At 43.9% G+C, this 16,454-nt stretch overlaps 3 protein-coding genes across 3 annotated transcripts; all 3 read left to right on the top strand.

The window, feature by feature from the left end:
- The first annotated feature begins 941 nt into the window (after positions 1–941).
- On the top strand, positions 942–2,784 carry LOC117835235 (glutamyl-tRNA(Gln) amidotransferase subunit C, chloroplastic/mitochondrial). The gene is made up of 5 exons (XM_072290404.1): positions 942–1,157; positions 1,269–1,312; positions 1,749–1,804; positions 2,481–2,535; positions 2,596–2,784. Exons 1-5 carry the CDS (start codon positions 942–944, stop codon positions 2,669–2,671), a joined length of 447 nt encoding a protein of 148 aa, XP_072146505.1. The 3' UTR covers positions 2,672–2,784.
- Positions 2,785–11,400: 8,616 nt separating this feature from the next.
- LOC117840717 (glutamyl-tRNA(Gln) amidotransferase subunit C, chloroplastic/mitochondrial) lies at positions 11,401–13,947 on the top strand. The gene is made up of 5 exons (XM_034721237.2): positions 11,401–11,749; positions 11,861–11,901; positions 12,643–12,698; positions 13,495–13,549; positions 13,641–13,947. Exons 1-5 carry the CDS (start codon positions 11,540–11,542, stop codon positions 13,714–13,716), a joined length of 438 nt encoding a protein of 145 aa, XP_034577128.1. The 5' UTR covers positions 11,401–11,539; the 3' UTR covers positions 13,717–13,947.
- A 976-nt stretch (positions 13,948–14,923) lies between these two features.
- On the top strand, positions 14,924–15,820 carry LOC117835234 (uncharacterized). Its single transcript, XM_034714604.2, has one exon. The coding sequence runs from the start codon at positions 15,204–15,206 to the stop codon at positions 15,594–15,596; it is 393 nt and encodes a 130-aa protein (XP_034570495.1). The 5' UTR covers positions 14,924–15,203; the 3' UTR covers positions 15,597–15,820.
- The last annotated feature ends 634 nt before the right edge of the window (positions 15,821–16,454 follow it).

Genomic DNA, 16,454 nt, shown 5'->3' with positions numbered 1-16,454 from the left:
TTGGCCTAGGCCTTTTCCTCCTGAATTCCTGCCTTTGTGTATGGAACGCGTAGGCCGGTTGGTGAGGAGGCGTGAGGGCTAGGCCAAGGCCCAGGTGTAGCGTAGGCAAGGCTTTCACGGCGGCGGCAGGGCACTCTGGACGGGCTCGGGACGCCCCGGGCCCACCTGTCTGCCGCTGCGGCGACGCTGTTGCTGACTCAGCAGCAGCAGCTCTGCATTCTTTCTACCGACGATGGCCGTCAATTGGTCATTAGCGGCGGGCCAATCAAAACAGCATGAACGCCATGATTACAGCAGCAGCAGCAGCGGTGAGGAGAGATGGATGGACATGGACGGACGGCAGGCCATGCTTTTGCCGCGCCAGGACTTTGCAAAGATTATTCGGCACCATAGCTTTACCAGTTCAGGTTCTTCCAGCCTCATTTACGACCAGATTCACGCAGCGATCGGTTTCTATTTGAGTCAAAAATCTGAAACGTTTTGCACGCCGTTGATTAGGCCACGAATCCCAGTGTAGTGTAGAGTTGGCCCCAACACCAAAAGTTTTATACTCCTAGGTCATAGGGCAGCACTGAAACTGAGATAAAAAAAAATGTCAGCATCATCATTCACCAACCTTGCGCACTGAAAAATGCCCCCCCCCCCCCCAAAAAAAAACCTCATCTCGCAAGGATAATCGGCCAGTAAATCTAAGCCCGTATAAGAAAGAAGGTGGGCTGGAAAAAAAAAAAGGCACCCAAGTGAGCAGAGAAGGTCTAAACTTACGAGTCAGACCGCGCTCTCGGCAGTAAGTGGGCTGCATTGCTGGGCTGGGCCGCGAAGATGTCCACGCGACACGAATGGATGAGCTCGTCGACGATGATGACACACTCTCTTCGGTCTCGGTGACGACGACCCAATTCCAATCCCCTCAGCCAGACCGGAAGCAGCAGCGAGCGACGATGGCCATGCTCTCCGCCGCTGCCTCTACCATCCCCAGGCTCCGCCTCGCGACGCAGCCGCGGCCGAAGCTCCCTTCGTATAGGTCACACTGGCTGTGGACCCTCTCCTCCGCCACCCATGTAACGCCTGCTGCGGCGGCGGGGGCGGGGTTGCTGGAGCCGCCGGACCTGCCCCGCCTTGCCAAAGCTGCGCGCATCTCGCTCTCACCGCAGGAGGTCGGTCAGCCTGCTGCTTTTTGTTCGTCACTATGTGAAGCATCTGTGGCCCTTTGCAAGAAAGAGACTGATACTGATTGCTTGCTTGCGTTCTCCGTGCCCGCTCGTCAGGCCGAGGAGTTCGAGCCTAAGATTCGGCAGGTCGTCGATTGGTAGTTTCTTTCTCAGGGCATGTTTAGTTCCCTCCAAACTTCCAACTTTGACACTATGCAAAAATAAGATTCCCCATCACATCAAACTTGCGGTACATGCATAGAGTAATAAATGTAGACGAAATCAAAACCTAATTGCACAGTTTTGTTGTACTTTACGAGACGAATCTTTTGAGCCTAATTAGTCAATATTTGGACAATAATTCACAAATACAAACGAAACGCTACAGTTGCGCATTTATGGCAAAATGCCAATTTTGCCACTCCCAAATTGGGAACTAAACAAGACCTCAATACATTTTCTCCCATGTTGGTGTGTGAATAATCAAGTTTTTGGTGTTTCCGAATTGGAGTTGAAATTGAGTGAGGCAGTGCAAGATCAGATACTTGGAAACTTCACTGTTCACATTACCACACTTGTTCTGATCGCCTAAACCAGTGAAATAGTAGCAGTTATCACTGCCAATTACCCAAGGAATAATAAACATCGGAAGAGCTAGTATGCAATATGCTGTGGAAGAACACCGGGAAACAAACGTTGTGCTATGATTTAGTTTATGAAATTGGTAACTATCTGGAAAGGATAAAGTAGACGTGATGCACTGTGCTGTTATCGATTTGCTAGTTGAAAGGTTAGCATTTCCAACATAGCCATATGGGGATATAATTTGATCAGATTGGACGTTTGCAATTTGTAGGGATACTAATGTGAGAGATAATGGTTCTTGCTGATGTGGCATAGTGGGAGGATAATGCCCTGAAGAATAGTTTATATATATTAGGCTCGTATGGTGGTTCTGTGTCATCGAGTGGTTCTTGATCACAAAATGGATATGGTTCTTGTTACTGTTTTGTGTTTATGACAAGGCATATAACCAGAATTTTTTATGTTTGTTTTAGAAAAATCAAGCTCAACTTTGGGGTTATTGGATTTTTTTATGTTTCTTTGTATTTGTTGTGAGAAATCAAGCTTGACTGTTTATTCGGAACTAAGCAAGATAGTCTGCTATCTGAATTCTGAGAAAACATAGGTCTATTTATTCCTTAGTTTGGTTTATTGCCTGTTAGTTCTGATATTGATTCCATGATTATTTTTATTGCCTGCTTATTTTGTTCTCTATATTTTCAACAGTGCGTTACCCTTTCTCATATTCCGCTACCTCATAAACAGGTACAGTTGCTGGTAGTTCTTTGAGGGAAGATAAGCCTGAAACATTTGTTAACACGTGAGAAGACAATGACTCTTCCATGATTTTTCACTAAAGCATGCTTTGCAGCGAATGCAGAGATGCAATAGTAGAGGCCATTCCGAGCTATGATGATCCATATATCAAAGTGCCAAGAGTGCTTAACAAAGAATGATGTAGTCTGCATATCAAAATTGTTAGAATGTTGAAACTCTGAGCCATTTTACAACACATCATGGTTAAACAAAACGATGAAAGCTGCAAAAGGTTGAACAGAGCAATCAGCAAGCTGAGATGACTTCGTGTCATTTCAATTAATTTGATAACGTTGTATTTTGAATCGAGTGCTTGGGATATGACAGTTTTGGAATATCTGTTTCAGGAGTTACCATAAAAGGGCAGTTGCTTTATGCTTTCTGACATGCATAGATGACTGCATTCTTGCATCCCCAAGTTCGCCTCGCACACCGCCGCTCGTGCAGGGCTCGCCGCCCCGGATTGCCCGCCGCCGGCCTCGCCTTCCTCCGGCTTCTCGCGCTACCGCCCTGGATCTCCGGCTATTAGCTTCGCCCTCTGCCGGCCTCGCGTGCCACCGCCCGCCGGAGGCGATGGGGCGGTCAGCCAGCCATGGATAGTCTGCAGAGTCGCTGGACCTTGACTTGGCACATCAAGGAGGGAGAGGGGAAGGGAGCTAGGGAGGTGGACTACTATGACCTCCATACCTCCATGGTGATACTTGCAAAGAGGATGGGAAGAAACCTGCTGAATGGATAAGAACGCCTGGTGTTGGGTAGTCTTGTGGATGGGAGAGTGGCCACTTCGCTTGAAAATAATTAGCTACAGGTGTGGACATGTGGGCAGGCAGGGTAGCTAAGCCTCCACGGTAGAACCGTTTGACGACTCGCACTCGCGTCGGATGCACGACTCGAAGCATTACCAAAAAAAAACTCATCTTGCAAGGATAATCGGCCCAATAAATCTAAACCCGTATAATAAATAAGGTGGCCTGCCAAACAAAAAAAAAACGGGCACCGAAGTGACCAGAGAAGGCCTAAACTTACGAGCCAGGCCACGCTCTCGGCAGTGAGTGGCTAGCTGCATTGCTTGGGCTGGGCCGTGAAGATGTCCACGCGAGATGAATGGATGCCCGTCGACGATGACGACGCTCTCTTCGATCTTGGTGACGACGAGCCAATTCCAATCTCCTCAGTCGGACCGGAAGCAGCAGCGAGCGACGACGGCCATGCTCTCCGCCGCCGCCTCCATCATCCCCAGGCTCCGCCTCGCGATGCAGCCGCGGCCGAGGCTCCCTTCAGCTAGGTCCCACTAGCTACGGCCCCTCTCCTCCACCATCTTAAGAAATAAATACATTATTTATTACTAACAATTGCTATGTACGTATATTTTTTAATCTTATCGACGCTATCATTCTGTAACACTGCACTTCACATCATATGTGAAATGGAAGAACCACGGAAAAAGAGCATAATGTAATTAGTTAATAATTTACTAAACAATTAGTTTTGAGATATAATGTGTAACTGAGTCTGCTATCTGAATTCTGAGAAAACATAGGTCTATTTATTCGTTGGTTTGGTTTATTGCCTGTTAGTTCTGATATTGATTCCATGATTAGTTTTATTGCCTGCTTGTTCTGTTCTCTATGTTTTCAACAGTGCGTTACCCTTTCTCATGTTCCACTATCTCATAAACAGGTACAATGGCTGGTAGTTCTTTGAGGGGAGATAAGCTTGAAACATTTGTTATTAGGTGAGAAGGCAATGACTCTTCCATGATTCTCACCGAAGCATGCTTTGCAGCGGAAGGCTGAGTGTCTTTTTGTTTCTTTTCAATGCAGAGATGCCATAGTAGAGGCCATTCCGAGCTTAGTGGCTAGCCTAGCACTCACCCTTTATTTCTACCATACTCCACTCATCTACCATGCTCATGATTGAATGGCATGTGAAGGAAGGGATCCTCTATTTATAGGCTAAGGGAGTTCATAGGATGATGACATGTGTCCCCTTCTAGAGTTTTCACTAGATAAATATCTACATTCTACACTATTCTAATTTCTTCATGGCAACAATATCTAGTGCCTTCATGGAAAATATCATGGATCATGAGCTGTAGGGAATGCTCTAGAAGTTTGTATTGATTTCCTTGAATATACCATGGTCCATTCCATTGCGCTGCAGTTAGTGCAACGACTAATCGGTACCGGCATTGTCCTGCACAACATGACAACAATAGTGGAATTAGATGGCATTGTACGATGAGTGTTGATAAGTACGGTAGTCTAAAGTGAAGAGAGAAAGACTTGCAGATGGTATAATGGGAAAAAAGTCCACTTCTAGTATACACCGAAAAGGGAAATAAAATGGTAAGAGAACAGGCAAGATAAGAGAGACAAGCAGATGTGAAGACTTGCGATTACGATAGAACATTAGTCCGATTTGCATCAGGAAACAAGAGGAAAAGGAGGCATCAACAGAAAAGGATGGTGATTAGATATCAAGAGTGACATGTTGGAGAAGAGGACACAACAGGGAGATCACCACGGTAGTAGGTGATCGCTGGCCTCTCCTCCAAGAAAACCCACCAACAGTAACAACGGATGGATTATGGATGGTTCGAAGAAACAAATCGCAACAAAAGAATGCGCAAGTGCAAGCAAGGTCGGAGAACAGAGGCGAACAGGGAGATCACCATGGTTCTCGGTGCTCTTTCACCTCCACCTTTGAATCCAAACAGCAGCAAAGATGCACGGATGAAACTGCAAGAATAACGAGGACCACAAGATTCAATAATTCACCACCACCAACAACAACAAAAGGAAAAGGGTGTGACAAAAACCCCAGTGAAATGTCTCCGAAATTGACCATAATGATAGGGAAAACGTACTGATTTTAAGCCGCACGCAGAGCACACACCAAGGACAACGGGAAGAACAGCAAGCAAACATGCCACCACCCACACTACCATCAACATCAGCAATAAAATGAAGATTCCAACCAACAATCCGCACAAGAGCAAGTGAGTGTAAGAATAGGAGAAAACGTGGTTGCCTATCTTGGCCGGCCACGGTTGCATGTTTATATAGGGTGAAAAACATCGAGATTTACGGGAAATAAAGTGAAGACAGAAGGAAAAAATAGAAAGACTTGCATATTTGTATCCTGAGGAAATTTTCACTTCTAGTACATTGTGAAAAGGATGTGAAGAGTTACAATTACGGTGAAGAACATAACTGGCTTGTGCTTGTTTGTTCAAAAAAAACTTCAACAATGTGCCACTGTCACACCCTGAAATTTTTAAATTTCAGGATGTGATTAAAAGGAATAATTAAATAATGATTTTCTCATAATTTTGGATCCTCCTTCCACCTGTGTCCAGGCGCCGCTCGTTCTCCTACTTCACTCGCGCCGCCCCACCGGGTCGCGCCCTTCCGCCTACCGTACCCTTCACCCTCCTCACGCCCTCGCAGTGCCGGCCCGCTCACCTCCGAGCGTCACCCGCCTTCTCCGCTTCCTCTCCCCACTGAAACGTTCGCCCCACTACTTGGCCGCCATTAATGGTGCCACCGCCATTGGGTCCCCTCCCCTAAGCCGCCTCCACTCCCTCTCTCGCCCCTATAAAAGCATGCTCGCCTCGAGCCACCATCCTACCTCTCTGTTGCACCGCCATCCTGTCTGTGCACCGCGCGCCCCGCCTGCAAGCCGCGCCAGCCCCTCGCGCCCCTAGCCCGCGCTGCGCCGCCATCGCTCACACCCCTAGCCGTGCCACCGCCGCTACCACCCACCCTATGGCTCGATCACCGTGCCGCAGCGCCGGCAGCCCGCCGGCCAGAGCCACCCCCATGCGCCGGCGTGAGGATTCGGGAGATGGAAGAAGATAAGGTGCAGTTTTGCGATTAGGACCCTAAAGATCTTGTAATCTTTGTCCTGTTTCTTTGTGTCTTGCATCTTTCACAGAAAGCCCTCATCTCTTTAGTTCCTTTCATTCGAATCCAACCCATGATCCTTTTGCTGATCTAACTCTGAGGTTTCACCTTTTCGCGGGATCTGTTCTCTGTGTCTCGGTAATCTTCCTTGCTAACCCCTGTAATCAACGGTTAATCACGAATAGATCCTTAGAACTTCGTTTAACCCATAGATTCTACGTTTTAGCTCCATTTTAATCTGTTCAAGTTGCGTTAGGTTCATCACAATATAAATTACACGTTAGTGTTGATGTTTGCCTTCATGCATGTTTTTGAAAATAAATTTGATATTAAATTGATTAATGCCTGATAAACATGTTTCTTCTCTAAATACAAGCTACATAGAGTTACACACCGCTTTTCATAATAAACATCAATTTGATTAATGCCTACTTCATATCCTTTTCTAAATAAAAGCCAATTAGGTTACATATCAGTTTTCATAAACTAAAGTTAATTTGATTAACGCTTATCTAAATATTCTTCCAATTAAAAGCTAATTAGAGATATACCTCGGCTTTTCATAAATTAAATTCAATTTGATTAATGTTTATTCAGTTTGTCTTCTAAATAAAAGCTACATAGGTTATATCTCAAATTTTCATAATTAAATGTTAATTTGGCTAATATAAATACAAATATGTTTTTAATATAAAGTTATATGCTTAGATGCTTTTACATGCTTCTTCTAAACTCAAATGATAATTTACATAAATTGTACTTAAATATTTATAAATAAAAATGGACTAAGCTTTACATCGTCTTTTCTTATGTAAATATAAATATGACTAGATTTATTCCAACTAAGGGTATTTCTCTGAAATATCTTTAATTTATTTTTCTCAACTAAAATAAATGTAGCAAGTAACTCTTGTATTTTCTTTTATACTTCAAAGCTCTCGGTAGTTTTATCTTTTCAACCATAGTTCTGTTCTCAGCGTTTCTTGCGTTTGCGTGATCCTTAGATCGAGCCCTATCCTTTAGTACGCTCTTTTAAAGCCTTTCTTATGTTTTGTTGTATTTTTCTTAGTTGTACTTGTTTATTTGCTTGTATGTTAGTACTGATGTTTGCTTCGAGTAGAAGGATCGCTGCTTGAAAACTTTGAAGATTAAGAGTTTGAAGAAAGCAAGATCTGACGAGCAGTAAGAGTAACTTTTTGTTGGAGAAAGGTAAGTATCCCTAACCATCTTTCTACCTATGCTTTGTTCATAATATCATGATAATGTTAATTGGAACATGGAGAACCACCCAGGAAAACAGTACAACTACAAGAACTATCATGACTCTGGTCTTAGCTAATTAATTAGAGACTCTAGTCTGGGGTAATCTTACTGAAAGGGCAAGAGGGGTGTCGGTAGATGGGGTATAACTCAGTCCTCTTGGGAAGTGGGTTTTGCTAAGATATTGTACCGACTAGGAAGGTTTTATGCTTTACTACCGCTTCGGAAACCTCAGCGGGTTACCACTTACTAGGAAATCTTTGTAAAGGCCTCGTAGCATCCCTATGCAATCACACCTCAGAAAGTGTGGTATGGTGCCTAGCTAGCACCACATGGTTGGGTCCAAAGTTCTTTGAACTTTTAGGCGACTTGTGGGTAAAGATGTGCAACCTCTGTAGACTGTAAAACTGATATATCAGTCGTGCTCACGGTTAAGAGCGGCCTGAATTCTCACATGATTGATTAAACTTGAAGATAGACTTAAATCATTATTCTTATTATTTCTTGTGGCCTTGTTGAGTAACAACCATAAGTGTACTCACACTTGCTTACTGCTGCTCAGAAGAAGGTGCGAGATGTTTTTTTAAGATGATGCTGAGTTCTAGGCGTACACAACCCCCAGTCGTTTGCTTGTGAAGTTTGGAGCCTCCATTTCTAAGGTTTAAGCTGTGTATCTCTGATAGTCCTGTAAGTCTTTGTTTATTTCTTTACGTGATACTGTTGTTGTTATTCACTAATGATGTCACTATATGTATGAAACTTGATCCTGGCGTACATATAGGTAGTAATTGGTTTTGTTTTAAAAACCGGGTGTGACAGAAGTGGTATTAGAGCTATATCGACTGTAGGACGTAAGCCAAGATAGCAATGGTCTTTTTCTAAGATTTCTTTTGATATAAAATTTATTCCTGCATTATCCTTGACCTTTTTGATAAACATTCTCACTCCTTGATCACTTTCTTTTCTCAATCCTCCTTGATAACTTGAGCCCTTTTCACTTGCACTTCTTATTTTGCAAATGTTAGACCCTAAATCCTTATCTATTTCTTTCCTCTCTCCCTGATCACTGCTTGATTTTGATCATGCATCTCCTTCTTGATTAATGATCTTACCTGTTTCATGCAATACAACTCCTTGATTATTGGTGATATTGCTACCTTCTCATTCCTTGTTTATTTATAACTTTGACATTTCCTTGCCTACTTATCCTTGTACCTATCCACTCCTTGTCACTATCTTCAATGTTGCCCTTTCTCTCCAGATTACCTCCCTCCCTCCTATTTTTCAAATTGTTACTACTTTGGATTCTCTCCCTTGACTTTTGATTCCAAAGTGCCTCGTTTTATTCAAAAATATCTAGATGATCCGTGCCACCTGTCCTAAAATCTGTTCGAGTCATCTGAAGAATGAAGCTACCAGTTCACCACCACAAGTCAAGCCTCAGCGACCGAAGAAACAACCCCAATCTTAGGAGTACCCCTTGCAACCTCACTAACAACGTTTAGCATCGTTCCTGGACCGTGTGTTGATGGGTGAAATTTTGTATTTGCATGATGATGCTTGTCTTTATGAAATTGTCTGATTTGTTTCTTTGTAATGATTGTTGGTGTATTGTGGGTCTTCTACCTACAATGACATCGATTGCCTAGCTGGGTTCTTCTTTTGTACCTCCCATATCCTTGTTATCTTTCTTTCTATCTCCCAATTCTGATGGACATCAAGAAAGAAAGTCAAGGTAACACCAATGTCAACAAGTAGATGCTATCGCCACCAGCACCGTCGAAATAGAAGCAAGTTGAAGAAAAGAAGGTCGTACTCTAGTTTCTTTGCCACCTTGCTGCTTTCTATCCTTCCATCTACCTCACTTTGATGACGACCCAAGAAAAGATGAATATATTATGAAGTACTCTACCCTGTTATGCAATTTTTATCCATTCATGTTCCCTTCTGGTCTTATCTTTACCACCCAACTAGATGGCGAGTCCTAATGGAAATCATGAAGATAGAGCCAATGAAGGTGACCTCAACATTCCACCTGTAGCCTCATCATTTGAACGCAAGATGTTAGAGTATATGGCACTACAAACTCATACTTTACAAGCAATGGCTCAAACCATGGTCAATATGCATTAGTATATCACAGAGCAAACTTCACTTCCTCGGAACCACAACCCTATCACCAGTGATGACCATCAGGTTCCATCTGTTCCACCACCGTTCAACAAAGAGAAGCTATTAGCCATGTATGCTCAAATCTTACAAGGAAGGATGCAGACCAACACATCATCCCCTCATAACATGGAGATGACCAAGGCTGGAATTCCCACTGGACCAGTGAAGAGCCAAGTTGCTGAAGCATGGAATCGTCAAAGGAACAAGAGAAGCCTTGGAGTGCCAGAGCTGGAAGTGGAGAGACAATGTGAGGATGTTAAGATTCCAGGAACATGCCAATGTTGTGAACACCATGGTCTTTCGTGTCTCCAGGAAGAAGATAGTCTAATGACAGCTGAAGCCAGACAACATTATCATTTAGATATTAATAAGAAGAGGAAGTTGTATGCCCAAGGGCTTGTCCTAGAGGGAGTTACTCAAGATGAGGATAGTACTCGGACTATGAACCTTGAGGATTGGAGTATCTCTTTCAAAGAATTTCAGCCTTGCAGGAGTAGCGAGCCAAGAAGCCAACTAGTGAAGCAAGTCAAGAGAAGATGGAGTTACGACAACCATTAACAGATAACTTTACTCAGCCTAGTTCCTACCAACCACAACCTAAAGTTGTTCACCATCCACATGATAACACCATCAATAAGAATCCTGATGCACAAGCTATTCCACCGAGAGTTACTATAGAGCAGAAAGGAAGAAGAAATGGATGTTTTAAAAGATCGTGCTTCAGATGCGGTGAAGAAAGTCTTTATGCCAACAACTGTCTCTAGCTAACCTTTGCGAATCTCGGGACGAGATTCCTGTTAAGGGGTAGTGTTGTCACACCCTAAAATTTTTGAATTTCAGGATGTGATTAAATGGAATAATTAAATAATGACTTTCTCATAATTGTAAAATTTTTTCGGATATTTATTTTCTTTACAGGAAATTTAGTACATGAAAAATAATTGTTTGTTTTTCAGAATTAAATAAAGTTGTTTTGGGTTTGTGCATTCATGCCTATGCATCTAGGTGTTTCATGGGTGCAAAAGTTTCAAAAATGTATTTAGACGTTGTCCGGACCCTTTGGAGAATTTTCCAGCTTTTTCTGGAATTTATTCTCCTTTTCCTAGAGCTAAATCTAATTTTTGGATGGTTCTAGGATCCTTTTCACGAGCTCCAAATATTTTATTTGGATTCCTCGTGTCCCAAACTATCTAGATTTTCAGAATATTTTTTTCTGGCTTAAATAAATTATAAGATTTTCTGGATTTTTATTTACACGAGAAATTAATTCTGAAACGAAGAGAAAACCTCCTCCTCAATCTATCTCTTTAGCCCAGCCCAACCGGCCTTTTCCTTTTCTGTCTTCTTTTCTTTCAGCCCGACCCAACTTAGCAAGCAGCATCCCGCCGGCCCACTTTCTTTTTTCTCTCCTGCCCGGCCCGTCTCCTTTTCCACAGGTCCAGCCCACCTCTCTTCCCTCTCTCCCACTCACCGACAGGCGGGCCCCGCCTAAAATCAGATCTCCTTCCACCTCCGTCCAGGCGCCGCTCGTTCTCCTGCTTCACTCGCGCCGCCCCATCCGGTCGCGCCCCTCCGCCTCCCGCGCCCTTCGCCCTCCCCGCCTGCAAGCCGCGCCAGCCGCTCGCGCCCCTCAGCCGGACCCAGAAGCAGCAGCGAGCGACGACAGCCATGCTCTCCGCCGCCGCCTCCACCATCCCCATGCTCCGCCTCGCGACCCAGCTGCGGCCGAGGCTCCCTTCGGCTAGATACCACTGGCTACGGCCCCTCTCCTCCGCCACCCATGTAACCCCTCCTGCGGCGGCGGGGGCGGGGTCGCTGGAGCCGCCGGACCTGCCCCGCCTCGCCAAAGCCGCACGCATCTCGCTCTCACCGCAGGAGGTCAGTCAGCCTGCTGCTTTTTGTTCATCACTATGTGAAGCATCTGTGGCCCTTCGCAAGAAAGAGACTGATACTGATTGCTTGCTTGCGTTCTCCGTGCCCGCTCGCCAGGCCGAGGAGTTCGAGCCTAAGATTCGGCAGGTCGTCGATTGGTAATTTCTTTCTCAATACATTTTCTCCCATGTTGGTGTGTGAATAATCAAGTTTTTGGTGTTTCCGAATTGGAGTTGAAATTGAGTGAGGCAATGCAAGATCAGATACTTGGAAACTTCACTGTTCACATTACCACACCTGTTCTGATCGCCTAAACCAGTGAAATAGTAGCAGTTATCACTGCCAATTACCCAAGGAATAATAAACATCGGAAGAGCTAGTATGCAATATGCTGTGGAAGAACACCGGGAAACAAACGTTGTGCTATGATTTAGTTTATGAAATTGGTAACTATCTGGAAAGGATAAAGTCGACGTGATGCACTGTGCTGTTATCGATTTGCTAGTTGAAAGGTTAGCATTTCCAACATAGCCACCTGTGGATATAGTTTGATCAGATTGGATGTTTGCCATTTGTAGGGATACTAATGTGAGATAATGGTTCTTGCTGATGTGGCATAGTGGGAGGATAATGCCCTGAAGAATAGTTTATATATATTAGGCTCGTATGGTGGTTCTGTGTCATCGAGTGGTTCTTGATCACAAAATGGATGGTTCTTGTTACTGTTTTGTGTTTATGACAAGGCATATAACCAGGATTTTTTATGTTTGTTTTAGAAAAATCAAGCTCAACTTTGGGGGTATTGGATTTTTTATGTTTGTTTGTATTTGTTGTGAGAAATCAAGCTTGACTGTTTATTCGGAACTAGGCACTCATTGTTTTAACTTCTTCCTTTACAGGTTTGGGCAACTTCAGGCAGTTGATCTTGAGTCCATTGAGCCTTCACTTAGAGCTGGTTTGCATCTTGTTGACGTCTTGTCAATTGATTATTGCTTATTAGTGTATCTTGTTTAAGTAGAATTTGGAAAGCTTGTCCCATTTCAATGAATATGACATAAGGGCTTCACTTCTCATTAGAATATGCTTCGACAAGTCCATGGTGCACTCCCAATTACCTGTCTACACTGTATTTCTGTTCGCTTTTCTTTGTTGTTGTTTTCTGCAATAGTCTGGGTCATAACATGTTATGCATGTTAATTGTTTTTTGCAATAGTCTGGGTCATAACATGTTATGCATGTTAATTTAAGTATCATAGAATGAATATAGTAATACACCATGTTAATTGTTTTCTGCAACAGTCTGGGTCATAACATGTTATGCATGTTAATTTAAGTATCTTAGAATGAATATAGTAATACACCATAATGGTTACTTAACAAATAAATACATTATTCATTACTAACAATTGCTATGCACATATGTTTTATAATCTTATCTATTTTTTGGACGCCATCATCCTGTAATACTGCACTTCATATTATATGTGAAATGGAAGAACCATGGGAAAATGGCATAATGTAATTGGTTAATTATTTACTAAACAATTAGTTCTGAGATATAATGTGTAACTGAGCAAGATAGTCTGCAATCTGAATTCTGAGAAAACATAGGTCTATTTATTCCTTGGTTTGGTTTATTGCCTGTTAGTTCTGATATTGATTCCATGATTATTTTTATTGCCTGCTTGTTCTGTTCTCTATATTTTCATCAGTGCATTACCCTTTCTCATGTTCCGCTATCTCATAAACAGGTACAGCTGCTGGTAGTTCTTTGAGGGAAGATAAGCCTGAAACATTTGTTAACACGTGAGAAGACAATGACTCTTCCATGATTTTTCACTGAAGCATGCTTTGCAGCGGAAGACTGATTGTCTTTTTGTTTTTTTTTTCAATGCAGAGATGCAATAGTAGAGGCCATTCCGAGCTATGATGATCCATATATCAAAGTGCCAAGAGTGCTGAACAAAGAATGATGTAGTCTGTATATGAAAATTGTTAGAATGTTGAAACTCTGAGCCATTTTACAACACATCATGGTTAAACAAAACGATGAAAGCTGTAAAAGGTTGAACAGAGCAATCAGCAAGCTGAGTTGACTTCGTGTCATTTCAATTTGATAACGTTGTATTTCGAATCGAGTGCTTGAGATAGGACAGTTTTGAAACATCTGCTTCAGGAGTTACCCTAAAAGGGCAGTTGTTTTATGCTTTGTGACATGCATAGATGACTGCGCATCCCCAAGTTAATCTGTTTCCAATTCCTTGGAGATTGTGCTCTATAGTAAAACTGTGAAAGGTGTTGTTAATCAGCTTCAGCTAAAATGGGTAATATCAAAGCCCACTGGTTCTATAGTAAGGGTTGAGAACATTATCATGTCTTCCACATAAATTTATCTTCCATTATCGTGTTTGGTAGTCGAAATCGGCGATTAATGTTGCTATTTCTTCATATTGTCACGCCTTGATCAATGCTGACATCTTTCTCAAGATGTTTCTTCTCAAACTGTATGCTAACCAATGCAAGCTGGAGCCTGTGATGCATTGCATTGTATCTAGAGTCGTTTAGTATTTTGGATGTCAAGGAGGGCGAGAAACGCATTTAAATATTTCATTGACACTTCCGACACTGCTACTGCATACAACATTTAAAAGAACCAACTTACTACACAACGGACTTACTACACAACGGTTGAATTTCTATGGCAGCACACTTTGGTGATGCTTCTGTTCAGAATGGGCAGTGCCAAAACATGCGTCAGCATTGTGTGACACAGTAGTTGTATCGACGCAGAATAATTTCTTCTCCCTGCTAACCTGCCCTATTCGAGATACATTTCTTGATCTGCCTCTTGACTAATCTGAACATGCCACTGCTTTCTATGTTCTGCAGGCTGCAAATGATATTTGTTTTGGCAAAGTTGTATGCCGGAAGGCTGAGCAACTAGTACTCAAATACTTTCTTACCACTGGAATACGTTTGTACTTGCAGTCGCTGCAACATATGTTGCTTCAAATGCAAGCATTAACATTAGCGACATGTGTTTGCCTGTGCTGTATCGTTTGCACCAGCTCTTGAGCTCCAGGAATTACGCAATGGAAACAAGCAGGCCAGCACTTGCCGCAAAAACATGCTCATGTGGCCCACGGGCCGTAACGAAATTTCGTCAGGCGAGATGCGACAACACGAAACACAGATGCGTTGGCATCAAGCCATCAACCCGAGTGCCTTGGCATGTACGCGTCCGGCCCTGGCGGCGCATTTCGACTCGCAGTCGACTTCCGCTTTCGTAACCATCGTCACTCGTCGGACTCGGACTCGGACTCGATCACTACCCCGCTGTATATAGTTGCCCGCCGCCGCTCCCGCATGGCTCGCACCGTCACCAGCCATCTGCCGTCTCTCCCTCCCCCCTCTTCTCGCGATCAGCCCGCCGCCTCCCTTCCCTCTCCTCGCGCTCGCGATGGCCACCGCCTGCGTAGAAGCTGCTGCCGCCGCCGCCGTCACCCGCCGCCACGCCGCCGCGCAGCCGACCCGCGTCGCCATAGGCACCACGGACGACTACGAGGAGGAGCCCTGCTGCCTTGGCGCGGGATCCTTCGGCGCCGTCGTCAGGGCGCGCCACCGCCGCACCGGCCGGGCCGTCGCCATCAAGCGTCTCCGCACGCCCGCCGGCGGCCACGCGGCGCTGCTGCGGGAGGCGCTCTTCCTCCAGGCGTGCGCCGGGAACCCCTTCGTAGTCGGCTCCTGCGGCCCCGCCCGCGACCCGGCCACCGTGGAGCTCTGCCTCGTCATGGACTGCGTTCTTGAGTTTGTAACAAGGTTGCTGGCAGCCTGGCAGACCATGAGGTTGTAATATGATTTCACTGCACCTTCCATTTATTGGAAGGTAACTCTTTGTATTTTATCTGAAAAACAATAGTTCATCATCTTCGTTGCTTATGATTGTTACACATGATTGGCTGAGCAAGTTAGCAACGAAGCTTAGTGATTTATCATGTAATTTATTTAGTGATCATTCAGGATTGGTGAGAAATTTCAGGATTACGACGATTGAGCTCATAGTAGTACACAGGTCATCTTTCAGGTAATCTTTACGAACTGAAGTTCAAATATTGTTTTCAGCAGTTATAATTGGAATTCAACTCTTTTAGCCAAATTGCAGAAAATTAAAACGAAATCCTTTTGCTTTTATATTCCACCGCATACTGGATTCGATAGCAAACAGTTCCAACCCTGCAGACATAGTTGCTTGTGCTAACATTAACGTTAGGAACATCTTTTTACCTGTGATGCCTCTTCCTTGTTCCAGCTTTAGGAGAACTTTACATCCCTCTTGGAGCAGTAGCTGGGTTTACTGACGAACTATATCAAGTCCAGGATACAAAGGATCACCATGACGATGATGGTCTGCAGCTACTACTACTCTACTACTAGGGGTTAGAGTTCTTCCCTTTGATGAGTACATAAATAAACTTAGCTGCATTTATTACATTATCACTAATTAATCACTGTTTATGTCCAGTTAATACACAGCAAGTGTATTTAGGCGCTAAGACTGGAGATAGCCGTCGGATGCCAGACTAGGTGAAGCGGTACGCTGTGGGCTTGCTCTATTACCTGACGAAACTGAACATTCTGAAGAAATGAACACCGAAGGCAGAGCAATAGCAGGTTCAGATATGCAGTCCTTGACAATAGCAAGACCAGCCGG

The sequence above is a fragment of the Setaria viridis genome, chromosome 9 (genome assembly GCF_005286985.2).
Source record: "Setaria viridis chromosome 9, Setaria_viridis_v4.0, whole genome shotgun sequence".
NCBI lineage: Eukaryota > Viridiplantae > Streptophyta > Magnoliopsida > Poales > Poaceae > Setaria > Setaria viridis.
The sequence above is the reverse complement of the archived record's forward strand: the minus strand, read 5'-3'. Positions and strand labels throughout refer to the sequence as shown.